Source organism: Corylus avellana, chromosome ca2 (genome assembly GCF_901000735.1).
Source record: "Corylus avellana chromosome ca2, CavTom2PMs-1.0".
Taxonomy (NCBI): Eukaryota; Viridiplantae; Streptophyta; class Magnoliopsida; order Fagales; family Betulaceae; genus Corylus; species Corylus avellana.
Genome location: NC_081542.1, coordinates 24,145,621 through 24,157,324, shown reverse-complemented (window position 1 = coordinate 24,157,324; position 11,704 = coordinate 24,145,621). Strand labels below are relative to the sequence as shown.

General features: G+C 35.5%; 2 protein-coding genes and 4 non-coding genes across 6 annotated transcripts; all 6 read right to left on the bottom strand.

The window, feature by feature from the left end:
* Positions 1-162: 162 nt before the first annotated feature.
* Positions 163-2,423, bottom strand: LOC132170556 (large ribosomal subunit protein eL32z). The gene is made up of 4 exons (XM_059581574.1): positions 2,323-2,423; positions 2,096-2,200; positions 581-762; positions 163-493 (listed from the first exon to the last, which is right to left on the bottom strand). Exons 2-4 carry the CDS (start codon positions 2,183-2,185, stop codon positions 364-366), a joined length of 402 nt encoding a protein of 133 aa, XP_059437557.1. The 5' UTR covers positions 2,186-2,200; positions 2,323-2,423; the 3' UTR covers positions 163-363.
* Positions 1,092-1,178, bottom strand: LOC132173174 (small nucleolar RNA Z196/R39/R59 family). Its single transcript, XR_009439268.1, has one exon. It is a non-coding gene; the product is annotated as a small nucleolar RNA Z196/R39/R59 family (small nucleolar RNA).
* Positions 1,257-1,333, bottom strand: LOC132173173 (small nucleolar RNA Z195/SNORD33/SNORD32 family). The gene has a single exon (XR_009439267.1). It is a non-coding gene; the product is annotated as a small nucleolar RNA Z195/SNORD33/SNORD32 family (small nucleolar RNA).
* On the bottom strand, positions 1,542-1,624 carry LOC132173202 (small nucleolar RNA U31b). The gene has a single exon (XR_009439293.1). It is a non-coding gene; the product is annotated as a small nucleolar RNA U31b (small nucleolar RNA).
* LOC132173201 (small nucleolar RNA U31b) lies at positions 1,709-1,790 on the bottom strand. Its single transcript, XR_009439292.1, has one exon. It is a non-coding gene; the product is annotated as a small nucleolar RNA U31b (small nucleolar RNA).
* Positions 2,424-3,623: 1,200 nt separating the features above from the next.
* On the bottom strand, positions 3,624-10,504 carry LOC132171735 (probable U3 small nucleolar RNA-associated protein 7). The gene is made up of 8 exons (XM_059583126.1): positions 10,299-10,504; positions 10,138-10,203; positions 9,958-10,047; positions 9,605-9,740; positions 8,777-8,895; positions 6,796-6,863; positions 5,369-5,417; positions 3,624-4,832 (listed from the first exon to the last, which is right to left on the bottom strand). The coding sequence occupies exons 1-8, from the start codon at positions 10,320-10,322 to the stop codon at positions 3,804-3,806; spliced, it is 1,581 nt and encodes a 526-aa protein (XP_059439109.1). The 5' UTR covers positions 10,323-10,504; the 3' UTR covers positions 3,624-3,803.
* Positions 10,505-11,704: the final 1,200 nt, after the last annotated feature.

Sequence of the window (11,704 nt, the reverse complement as noted above, 5' to 3'; positions counted from 1 at the left end):
TAATTTACCTAATTACTTCACAATTTCCTTTTATGTTGTGTTTCTACACTTCTCTATGGTAATTCATGATTTTAAGCAACTACTGACTCGAAGGACTACCAAGTTGATTCAATTTATCAACACTCAATTTGCTTGGAACCAATCCTCAAAACAAACAGAATCAAAATAGAACGGATCACCTAAATTCTTGTCAATGGTATAGGCACAAATGATGACTGTAAAAGAGAGCTCAACATGATTAAAACTAAAAGTATCACCCCCCAGATGAGGTCTATAAACTGGATACAATTCTCGGGGAAAAAATAGAAATCCCCAACAGCTCACTACAAAACATAATAATCTAGAAACGGATGAATTTCAATCTCATTCATCTTCCTGGCTGCGCAACCTCGCAAGCTTGTTGGTCACAACAACATCCAGCTGGGCGGCTCTCTCCACAATCTCTTTTCTCTTCCTTGTGGACACATTGTGTGCAATCTCAGCACAGTAAGTCCTGGAAAAGAAAGAAAACACAAATACTTAGCATATACTGCAAAATGTACAATGAACAAGGTAATATTAAGGGCTGCTTTGACTTCACCTGTTGTGCATCATCAGCAACTCAAGCTCTTTGGCGTTGTGCACAACAAATTTCTTGAAACCATTAGGAAGATAATGACGGGTCTTCTTGTCTGAACCATAACCAATGTTGGGCATCAACGTGCATCCCTTGAACTTTCTTCTTACACGAGAGTCGATACCCTTTGGCCTGCGCCAATTTGTCTGCCATAGTTGGAAAGAATCAAAATTATCAATACAAAGAAGCTTAAAACAAAAATTATTAATGCAGAATATTTCCAACCAATATTTAAGGAAAAATGTAAACAGGGATTTAGTAACAGTGAGCCATTGAAATATCCAGCTCACTGTGTCGCAAGTCCTGTAAGAGGTTTTATATATGCCCTTGAAACGAAATGACCAGCTACAAGAATATGTCTGGACATTAGATACCACGGGCAAAAATGACTATCTTCTTACAAGAAGAAACCAAATACTAGAACAGAAAACAAGAAACAAAAACACAACAAATCCACAAATTAAGAAATTGCAATTGCAACCTCAGCCGAAAGATGGTGATATTTTAGATGATCATCACAGAAAACTCAGAAAATGATAGACATGTTGCATCATTGGTTGCAGAAAAAGATCCTCAGAATAAATTGAAATCTATAGAAGAAAATTAACATAATAAAAAGCTAACAAATACATATTTGCAACAGAGATCAGATGGTAGTGCATGTTTGAATTCATCACAAAACTGCAGTAATGATGGTTAGATATCATCACGCCACGTTGCATATGCCATTGAGATATTTAATCTAAAAAGAAAAACTAAAAATAAGCAGAAAAAAGTACACAGGACTGGAGATTTGGAAAATTTCAAGTTCAAATTTTTGAAAATTAAAAAGAGGTCGAGAATAAAATAAATATCATTTTTGTTGAAAAAAAATGGACATAGAAAATAAATACAGCATCTCAAGTATGAAAAAATTCACTAAAGGGGATCAGATAGTCGATCTTCGTTTCACCATATTGCAACAAAAGAAGCAAGTGAGACTGGGTGTCAAATCGTATCATCAAATCCCCCATTTTACGAAACTAACAAGTAAAAGTCATAAAATATCAAAGAAAAAAACAAAAATTGAATGAAAATGTTAATGAAAATCTGGAATCAGATAATGTGTCAATCACCATCTTGCACCTTGAGATGCAAGTAAGACTGGGGCGACAAAAATACTATCATCATTTTCAACACAAAACCAGTTGCAGGACAAACTAAGAAACACACGAAACAAGAGCAAAAGAAACGAAATACACATCCATAAACGTCCATGGAAGACACCCCATGGCCGTAGATTAGTCATTTCCCATCCACATCCCCTCAAGGGCCGTGGAGACATCCACGACCGTGAGTGTGGCTGGGTGCCTCCATGGGCGGAGGACTGACAACAACCGTGGAGACCCTGGAGATCGGTTTCCGTGTGTGGAACATTCTGAGTGGAACATGTAAAAAGACATAGACAAGAAAATCTGATCTGGGTGTTGGTGTATATACCTTGACGGAGATCTTGCGGTCGCTCTGTGGGCGTTTGAACTTCTTAACCCGCTTCTTCACGATCTTCTTCGTCAGCAACGGCACCGCCATTTTTTAGCTTACCTTCTGCAAACAATTTCACACAAAAAGCAAGTTGTTGTTAACTCAGAACAGAACAAAATCGAAAACGATCAGAAAACCTAAACACAATATCAAATCATAGAAAGAGATGAGAGAAGGAGGCTCACAGTAATTAGGGTTGGCTCTAGAGCCGCCGAGTATACGAATAGTGTGGTTTGGTCAAGCTTATATAGGCGAGGGGTTAACAAATTAGGGTTTTTGGCAGTAAGAGGTCTGTTTGGGAATGAGGATAGCCGTTGATTCTACACGATCTAGATCTGTTTGGGGATTCATACAAAGACGCCCTTGCCCATAAAAACCCTAATTTGAATGAGAAAAGCTAGAACACGAAAATAGATGGGTATAAAAATGACGTGGAACTTACTTATTGGAGAAAGTTAAAAAAAAAAAAATAATACTAGGGATATTAATGAATAAGCAGAAATGTTGGTTATGGTTAAGACAAGAATACCTCACGGGTTGGTGCTACTATGATCACGCTCAATTAAAATAGTCACAATTGGTCTTTCCCTGCAACCTTTTCTAATTATATATATTTCCCTACAACCTTTTCTATATATATATATATATATATTTGGGATACCAAAAATTTTATTAAGAAAGAAGTACCAAAATGATGTAGAACTTATTCATTGAAAATGATATGGAGCTTATTCATTGAAAATGATCGAAACAATTAATTAAGACAAATGCTAAAAATACCAATAAATAAACTCCACATTATTTTTGTACTTATTTCTTGGTAAAAAATTTATTATACATAGCATTTCTTAATTCGAATATTTGAAAATTGTAAGTTTAAAGGCCAAAAAAGTATTTAAAAAATACATACTCATCAACCCAAACAAAGAAAATTAATATGTCAAATTCACAAACCCCAACTTCCCAAATTCTATGTCAACGTCACTCATCAAAAAATTAGCATAATTAGAGAATCAAAGGGTGTATCATACTATTATGGGAGTATCCCATAGTTACCCCCATTCTTATCAGTAGCTTATTGTAGTTTATAAATTCAATTTTTTAAAATTTTTGTCTCACGCTTTAACTCATTATCAGTGTTGGAATATTTAAAAGAGTAATGCTATACACCACACTTGTATTTCATTTGTATCTCAGATTCTCATGTTGCGGATCAATAAAATGAAATAAAAGTGTAATATATAACATTTTCCCATTTAAAATGAGAGGACACTAGTCTTTTGAATCAGAGTTGAGCTAAAAATTCGAAGACCTACTACGAAAAATGAATAAATAGATAAAGGCCTATCGTAATTTGTAGAGTGGTATCTTTTACTACAACTTCGTTATAAACTTGCAGTAACTTATGTGATCGATCATTAAACAAATAAATTTACTTGTCAAATTTCTTGCTTAAATTTTCCATCCATGTTGTGCTACATGGTACTCAAAAACTGCCAAGTGAAGTTGTAAATGAATTGCGGTAGAATTTGTATCACCCCAAACATTATCACACGGCCCAATTGTTCCCACTTAAAAAGGATCCAAAATACAAAGAATTCAATTTATGAAAACGCAAAACAGCTTATAAAAAAAAGGCTAAAAAGGAGTGACTGGACTAGCAAAATCAAGTTGGTGCTTTCTTATGAGCAAACCGCTGCAAAGATTTCGGAAGGGCAACTTCCTCACTAATTTTCTGCTTCTTTCTGGACAATGGTTCTTCATGCATCTGCTCCAACAAAGATCTTTTAGCTTTAGAAACAATCACCTCTTTCTTTTTCGCCCTCTTACTCGGTTTATTCCTTCCCTTTGTTTTCTTCTTCAGGGTAATGTTGCTCTTGACATCTTCTAAGGTAGCTTCCATCTCGGCCTCTCTTTCCTTCTTCGTCGGCTTCTCTCTCTTCCTTGCCGGCTTCACTGTACCAATCTTTGAAGGGTCCAACATAATTGTCTCTGGCGGAAGCTTGTCAAGAAGAAGGTGCACTTCCTTCTCTCCCCGCTGTTTGTTTGTTTCAAATGGGTTAGCCACCCAAGAATCAAAATTGGGTTCCCCAGAACCTGGAATAAGAATACTAGACCAGCCCATGGAATGCCCTATGCCTAGAACGTCTTCATACGGTCGAAACAACACGTTATTGATTTGGTAACCTTTCACCATCGAATGAGCCATATATTTGCTATAATTGCGACTTTCAGACAAATCAGATAGAATCTGTACAAAGGAACTAGTTCCACATGCAAGCAAACCTTTCTGACTGAAATCCAAGGTCTTCGCATGGCCTGGAAAAGTCTGGAGAACCTCAAATTTCCTCAAGTCCCAAAGCTTAATTTTCTTATCTTTCCCAGCTGTGGCCATGAGATGGCCACTAGGATGGAATGCCAGTGCCGAAACAGGCCCATGATGGCACAGCATCTTGACAAGGGGAGCAGAGCTGGTGGGCTTCCACATGGTAACTGTTCCACCTGAATGACCCAAAGCAACAACTCCATTGTAGGGATTCACACGCATTACATCAGTACGGCCTAAGCCGGTACGGATATTATTTACCATAGCACCCATTGATACATCTTCATAATGGAGCTGCCCATAATTGTTTATGGATGCCAAGAGGAAGTGATTTTTCAGATACTGAAGCCTTAACACTGCACCATGTTCCTGAAACATTGAACCACAAATTAGTTATAGTCCATCTCAATTACAAATTTAATATTCAAAAGGCAGTAACAAATTAAGCATCACCAACTCCTTAGATCTAAGTGTCCATATCATGGATACAACAAATTTTTTTTTTTTTTGATAAGTTATAAAAAAGAAATGATGTCTCGTGCAAAATGAATCTACGAAGCCAGCATTATGCAGTCCCTCCTCCGTAGGATCCGCCTGACCCAGGCCTTCGCCTGAATCAGATGGCCCAACTCACAACTTGGAACGGGCAGGCCAGCAAGTTTCACCCTCACACCCTGCCAAGAGAGCCGAACGGTTGTTCCAACAACTTTGTGCCCTAACTCGAATGCAGGTCTTGTCCAATCAAACACATCCAGGCAGAAAAACTTTGAATCTACATACTCTCCATATATTAACTTAAGCAGTTGTTGATACATGTGTTAATGACCAATACATACACGTGCAGAGTCAAGGAACACTACTATAGCTCTAAAAGGCAAACAACAATTATCCCTGGGTATGCTCACCTTTAGGCAATGAACTTCTACACCCTCTGGACGATAAATGTATGTATATCTGTAATAAATGAGAGTGGTTAGGTATATTATTCAGATATAGCTTCATTAAAGCTATGTGAGAATATTGTCAATCAAACTGATTAAAAAAACATAAAAAATTGAAATAACAATTCACATAAATGGTTAAACTACAGAAAAACAGATGTACGATCATAGCATTTAAATTTAATCTTTTAACCAATAGTAGCAGGCAACTACTGATGGCAACACCTTTTTATCACATCATATTGGGAAATAGCTACTTACAACCACAAGCCATGGTAAAACATGTTGAAAAGTTAACATACATTTGCCCTGAATGAATATGTCTAAAATAAGAATATTAAGATGGTAAGGAAAAGACTGGATTACACAAATCTATGAAGGCTTAAGTTGGCCCCAAGAGGCAAAAAGTTACAAGGAAGAAGAGTTGGTTGGTCACAAGTTACAAAAACCTGAGCACACGTAAACTATGGTGCTGTGGTTTATATTGCAGCACTAGAAGGACAAACGGAAAACCAAAATAGACATTGATCCGGGCTTCAACCAAAGATCTAAGGACCAATGATCCAATGGAAAAACAAGGTGCTCTTTGGAGCAAGATGGCAAGTCAATAATGAGTAAAAAGGCTTGGTGAAAAGCATATAACTGAAACAGACCATCTCAATGCAGTGTGCCAGTCGGCCCAGTCCTTTATAGCCATTTCTTAAATAATATGACCATAAAAAAAGCCCTGAATCTTTGGTGGACAAACAACTATACTGAAAACCAAATACATACGTAAATAAATAAAAGCAAGCAACTATGCTCTTAGAATCAAGTTACAAAAATTGTCATCAACAAATCATATCACAAAGGAGAAATATGATGATCATAGGCCAATACATCGACAAGTTCAATCGTAAAAAACAATTCTCATAGAACAATAAAGGTGAAGCAAAGTAGGAACCCAAACTGCTGAAGAACATACTAAATTATGGTGTTAGATCATGAATATGGGTTAAAATTCTGCAAAGGCAACGGCAGATCATGTAATGCCATGCATAACATTGCTTCATCTTTGTGTAGCCACAAAAAGAATCAGCAGAATGAGACCCACAAGTCCAGTTCAAAACTGGATTAAACACGTTCAACAACCTCTGGAATGGTTATCAGTTAGTCCAAATATTAAAGTAAAGCAGATGTGATATCAACTTGCATCAAACTTCAATTCAACCTTCGAAAATTTGAAAAACTGAACACTATGCTCGAACCCCATTTCCTAAGTAGTTAAGATGTCTTAGAAATGGAACCATATAAACTTCGTACCGAAATCATATTATATGGATTTACCATGTGAATGTTCAGCTAAAGATGTTTTTATAGAGCAAACAATTATATTGATACAAAGCCCATACTTTTTCTGAGCAGCAGCAAAGAACAACTGATGGTGCAAGAATACCACATCACGCACTGTTTCTCTAACCTGAAATAATCAACAATAAGCAAATCACTCTAATCCTGCAGTCAAACAGTAAAGTTCAAATACAAAAATAAATAAAACAAATAAAATAAAATAAAAATAAAAAAGAAGCACCCCAGCTAGAAGGGCAATAGAATAAAAGAACTTTGGTTAGGATGCAATCGCTGGTTAACCTTCAATGTGCCTCACTTGGCACAACCTACCTCCCACTTACAGAACAAAGAAACAGAAACATCCCAGGCTAGAAATCAAAATCTATCATATTGTCTCATACCCTTCATTTGATCACTCCATGAATCATATATTGCATTACTTAGGAAGCACAATGCAAGAAGAAATTTTGCAATATGGTAGCTCTACCTAGAAACCATCTATCATAAACTTGCACTGAAATTGAATGTTCACAGTTTTCTTACAAAGTTCACGTTACCAATGGAGTAAAATATTCAAATTTAGTTACAATCTCGAACCAAGTCAAACAGTGAAACACAAGTTCACATAAGCCAAAGCGATTGCCTGTCTAAAATAAGCAGGCACCTCATCAAAAGCCCAAATAATTAAAGCTCCTCTGATTGCTTTATCTCTTTTAACCAAAAAATGAGAAGAAGATGTTTATCGTAATGACCTTTGGGTCCATAGATTTCATCACTCACCCTTTTGTGGAAGGCTACAGATCAACTCCCACCATGCTATTTTATAGTGCAGGGAAGGAACAAGCTTCATACGCAACACTGTTATTTTTCAGTGAAAGCAATTGGAAAAGTTCAACTCTTCCAAGGTGTTGTAGACTATATGGTATCACAAAAGCACTTATGAGTTCTAACCCTACAACATGAATATGCAAAGGAAATAAGGATTGTTTTAAATATTAACATCTCACTTAAGGAGAAATGAGATACAATGGGTATAATTCACTTCACATAGCATTTGAACATATTTGCACAAAGTTTTGAGTATGGTCAATCAAATGATAAGATTGAATTGGGAGTTCTTATTTTACCTATGGTTTAATTTGTCTATAAACAAACTCAACAAAAAGAGTTTTCTAAGCAAAATATATATATATATATATTGATAAGTACTCAAAATATCATTAAAAGCATAAGGCACCCTCAAGTAGATATTAAGTATACAAGCGAAACCACATAACTAGGAGGAGCAAAAAGAACAAGAAAATCATGATAATTAATCACCGAAGGAGAAACAAAAGCAGTTGTCCAAAGATACAAAGTGTTGAAAATAGAGGCTTTATCTCCTTTAAAGTCCTCTCACAGTCCTCAGAAGTGCTATCATTCGCCTTAAGTTAAGAACAATTTCCAACTACTCAAAGCAAATTCTAGACTGAACAACTCAAAATTGCAGGTCCGACTCATTAATGAATAATAGACACAATTACAACTCATTGCTTAAGATCTATTTATTCCTTAAGACCTAACAGAATTTTTACAGCATTGGATAAACCGACGACATTTGACAATGAGCCTATGGACAGTCATGTCAAAGTCAAAATAGCAAGTTTGAGTTCCAGACTTCACACCAGCTTACTCAGGACTGCTTTCATTTCAAGGTTTGCACTATTAAACTCGCTTAACCAAAAATTCAGAAGCAGGAAGCAGAATCCTCAAAAGGTCAAAGCAAGCAGGAAGCACTTGCATATTGATTTATTCATTTATTCTGATTCTCACTCTCAATCAAATAAATTACACAAGATAAAACCTAAAAAATTAATTAAATTCCAACTTTTGTGGGAACCAATTAAAATCCATCCAAATATCATAATTTTGATAGATTGATTTGATATCACAAGACACATTAAGAAGATACAATACATCCATGTTTCTATGACACTAACTAAAGGGTTTCATCTATCTGGATCTCCTAAAAGGCCACCTCAACTTTTAAGTAGCAAGGCATACCTGAAACTCTTTCCGTACTGCCAAATTCTTCACGTCAACAACGGCCAGGTGGCCCTTGCGTCCAGCAACAGCCATATGTTGACCACTCGAGGTAAAATCCATTGTGTACGGACCAAATTCTGCAGTCATATGTTAAAAACATATGTAAGTAATTGAAGAAAAGTACATGGACCAGAAACATGCTACCTCTTAGTAAGAGAGTTTCAAGATTATATATTTAAGAAAAGACAGCCCCAGAAAAATAGATATATACATATGTGCGTGGATACACACACATATAGGGGGAGAAACCACAGATATATGGTACTTATAGGAAATGGTCATACATTAGGTTCTCTCGGTAAAAAATTTCACAAACTGGAAGCATAGTTTGAGGCTTAAAATCAATTACGATTTGGGTTAGGATTGTTAGTGCGCAGTTTCTTTTTTCTTTGTGAAACATATAATAAATATAATACGGCAATATTGAACAAGGATGCACAATAATTAACATGAACCAAAGTAAAATGACAACGAGGATGTAATAACATAAATGGTCAAATGGTACCATGCAGCAACAATGTGAAAGGTATGTGCAAGAACTAAGCAAACCCTCAAGACCCAGATGATAATCTCACCAGATTAAATTTGAACTTGCAATGCCCTTAATGCTTACATAAATCTTTAGCAGATAATCATTCGCTAATGATGAGAGGGAAACATAAAGTTAAGAGGTTTTTTGTACACACACCAATGTTGTCCTAAATGCAATTCAGCATAACATAACATGTTCTCCATACCATACTGACTTAATAATCAAGGAAAAACAATCAGAAAGTAGATGTTAACCTGGTAAAATAACATCATGTTGATTCCTTGCACTCGAGATATCTACTGCACGCCCAATATCTTCCTGCTTGATTCTCCATGTCTTCTCTACTGGACCATCAGCCTCCAAATACCCTCCCTCACTTGGCATAAGCCACTGAATAAATTGATTGCAAACATAACATTTGTCATTCAAACCTCACAAAGATACAATGTAAAACCCAGATACCCGAGTAGACATCAATTTAGACATAAAACAAAAGTTACCCATGAAACAAATTTGTTTGAACTTATAACTAAACACGCCTTACTAAAATAAAATTCAAAGCAACTATCGCAAGTGCAAAAAAAAAACAACAACAATAATAATTCACCTTCTCATACTTAGCAGCAGCTTTGGCAGATTTTCCGAACAAGTTTTCTCTATGGGCAAGTTGACCTCTGAGCTTTTTATCTTCTAAACCCTGCAAATATGGATATTCAATTTCTCAAATGCAACAAATAAAATAAAAAGAACAAATGTCCAATAAAATATCAACCCCTGAAAAACCCACCTTCAAATTCACAGCACCGCCTCTAAGGTACTTGTTTATTCTCAAATCTAACTCCTCAGAAATCTCCTGCAAACATTGAATAATCCCCATCACAAAACCGTCAAAACCCACCCTAACAATACTGAACTAAAACCCTAAAACCCTAAAAATACAACATGTACCTTGTCAATCGGAGGCACATCCATTTCGCTAAGCTACGAAAATTCTCAGCGCAAAGCTCAGTTTTGATAAAGAGCAAGTAATGGCGCCAGCCTTCGAGACTGGGGTTTAGGATTGCTGAAGCTCCGTACGGGTAATAGGGGTTTAGGCGTGAGAGGCCTGGGGACTGTTTGGGGAGCGGGTTAGAATGAGCCGGTGGATGGCTATGAGGTTAGCCTGCTTTAATTCAAGCTTATTTTCTAATTTCCTAAAGTGATCCACTCACTGTGGTCTGTGGAGTTTATGATATGGGCCATATGGCCCATATGGGCCTCTGCTTGGCCCATCTCTGGGCTAGACCGAATACGGACAATTGGACATGAATAATATTGGAGTTCTAAAGTTTCAGAACTTGTTTGGGATTAGTATGAGAAATAGAGTTTTTTAAGTTAAAAAACATTTTTTTGGCAAAAGTTTCATTTTTAATAGCCTATTTGGGATTGCGTTTGAGTAATAGAGTTTTTAAGTCAAAAAGTGTTTTTCGGCCAAAATTGCATTGGACCTTTAAAAGTGCTTTTAATTTTTTTACCAAACGAGTTTTTTTCTCTTCAAATGGACTTTTGAGTGTTAAAAGCATTTTAGGCTCCTCAATCGCAATCTCAAACAGGCCTTAAACTTTTTCCAAAAGTGTGTTTTGGCTTTTTTAGGTTTTTTTTTATCCTTAGAAGCGCTTTTATTTTTTTTACCAAACTACTTTTTTTTTCAAACGGGCTTTTTGAATGTTAAACGCATTTTTAGACTCCTCAAAAAAAAAAAATTCGAAATTAGAAAAAAGTACACATATTTTCTTTTAATTAGTAGGCAATTTGCAATACCTCCACAAACTACCCATAAATTGAAATGTACTCCCTTTGTACAAAAAATGACAAAAAAATTCTTGATAAAAAAATTTCGAAAAAAAAATACAAATATTTGATCAAACATTAAAAAAAAAAAAATAATAATAATAAAACTTTATAGGATATTTTTTGTCTTTTGAGAATTTATAGGGGTGTTTTTTTATATTTTTGCAAGACAAAATGAGTACATTGTAATTTCTTGGTTTTTTTTTTTTTTTTAAAAAAAAAAAAAAAAAAAAAAAAAAGGGAGATGGGGTATATTGCTTCAATTGAATGTTTAAGAGACATTGAAAATTGCATGGTAGTTCAAGAGAATATGAGTACTTTTCCCAAAAAATTATTTTCCATAATGTAATTTGATAAATAAGATTTTGAATAAATATTTACATAATATTCTTCCATCTGCAATGACCTATTGAAAAGCATTTTTTAAATGTCTCCTTCAAAAACCATGAAAATTCATCTAGTATTTTATCATGAACCTCAGTATTCAGTAAGGTAAGGCCTATGATATATCAAAAACACAAACA